The sequence below is a fragment of the Poecilia latipinna genome, unplaced genomic scaffold (genome assembly GCF_001443285.1).
Source record: "Poecilia latipinna isolate Pla-1442-1.1 unplaced genomic scaffold, P_latipinna-1.0 Scaffold709, whole genome shotgun sequence".
In the NCBI taxonomy this organism is placed as follows: Eukaryota; Metazoa; Chordata; class Actinopteri; order Cyprinodontiformes; family Poeciliidae; genus Poecilia; species Poecilia latipinna.
The window spans coordinates 244,638-246,295 of record NW_015113325.1 but is presented as its reverse complement, the minus strand read 5'-3'; the positions used below and the strand labels follow the sequence as shown (position 1 = coordinate 246,295).

Genomic DNA, 1,658 nt, shown 5'->3' with positions numbered 1-1,658 from the left:
TCTTTAATTTCCTACTTTAGCTGTTGCCCAATTCTAATGTAATCTGTATAAATAGATCTTATTTTTATTATTTTTTATATTTATATCATTAGTACTAAACATTATGAAGTTGTCTGGCATTTCTGTAACATTTCTTGTTTCTTGTATTTATTTGTCTTATTAGGAATTCAACACAATAAAAAAATCATTTAAACGTGAAGCCGGTGGGCGGGGTGAAGGGTCGAGTGGGCGGAGCTTGCAGCTCAGTGTGGTTTGGGTTGTAGTGGGTGAAGCAGTGGATATTTCCCAGCCAGTGGATGAAGCCTGAGCCGTGGGTTTGGTCATGAGTGGGCTGTGGCAGTGGGTTCTCTGTGCGCTGGCTGTGAGTGGGACGGCGGGGACAAACGGAGAGTTGACGGGGACAGAAGGACGCCTTCTGCATGCTGATGAGACAAACTTCACAAAGCAGGACTTCAGGAAACAACAGCAGCAGCAGCAAGGCCTGCCAGGTTTGGAGCAAGAACTGCTTACAAATTTAAACATGTTGCACATTTTACAGCTCAATTATTTCCAGTTTAGATCAAATAAGTTTTGATGTTTTAATAATTTCAATTAATTTTGTGCCATCGACATTAAAACTACATATTTGTATCAGATTACGTCTAAAATATCCTCCTTTGTTTGAGGATTTACTCACAAATCTACTAATCTGTTCATGAGTAAGAAGTGATGGAAAAGAGCCTCTATGGCAAGCAGTTTTATCATAAAATAGGCTGTAATTTTCATAGAAACTCTTCAAACTCAACCGGTCCTTTAGATCAACATTTCTGATATCTCAAATATGAGGAAAACATTGTGGATGTCTGGAACTGAATTCTTTTCAGGTGAATTTAGAGTGTTTTCTCATCTAATATTCTGGTAGACTGTTTAATTTGGGATCAAACTTTCCAAATCAAATCATCATCTGCTCCACCTCCAGCTGCTGTGGTTCTCTTTCTCTCTGCTCCGAGTCAAAACAACGTGTTCCCCTCCTGGCCTGTAGGGGCGCTGCAACAAGAACCACTGAAGGAAACCACATAAGAACCTATGAAGACACTGAGAGCAACTTCCTTCTTCATGAAATGGAAACTAACGTGGAGAAGGATCACATTTTAGCTGTTGGAGGGTTTCTCTTTGGCTGAAACCACAAGCCATTTCAACCGCTAGTGCTAGGCTAATGCTAGTGTAACAGTTATGGGCTAGGCAGCTAACTGCGATGTCAGAAACCGGTTCTTTGAGGAGCCTGAAGTGTGAATGAAAACACAAGGAAACTGTTTTAGTTAGTGTTTCGTGCCAATGTATTGAATTTTTTATTTTTTTTGGTAACAGGGAAAAACATAAGGGGAAAAAACAAACAAAACAATTACAAATACACAGTGAGAGACAATTCAAACTAAATGCAAAGATCATAGAGATCTTTTCCTTTAGCTCGCCATCCTTTGGTTCAGAAGAGGATCTGATCCATCATATAAAAAAACCCGACCTTAAAGCAGGGAGTGGGGCGCACCCAACAGCGATCAGCTGTGACAGCCCAGGTACAACGGCAACTGTTCTAACAAAACAATGCTCCAATGAGCAATCAAGCAGAACTGGATGCTAAACAGATACTGCCATGCTATGAACAAAACTCACCAAGAGTG

At 40.4% G+C, this 1,658-nt stretch overlaps 1 protein-coding gene across 2 annotated transcripts in view; it reads left to right on the top strand.

Moving 5' to 3' along the window:
* Positions 1-236: 236 nt before the first annotated feature.
* LOC106955143 (protein FAM171B-like) overlaps positions 237-1,658 on the top strand; it is an 18,390-nt gene continuing 16,968 nt past the window's right edge. For both annotated transcript variants that reach the window (XM_015045143.1, XM_015045142.1), the window contains exon 1: positions 237-488. In XM_015045143.1, coding sequence (XP_014900629.1) covers positions 323-488 — 166 coding nt within the window. In that variant the 5' untranslated portion in view covers positions 237-322. The remainder of the gene's footprint in view (positions 489-1,658) is intronic.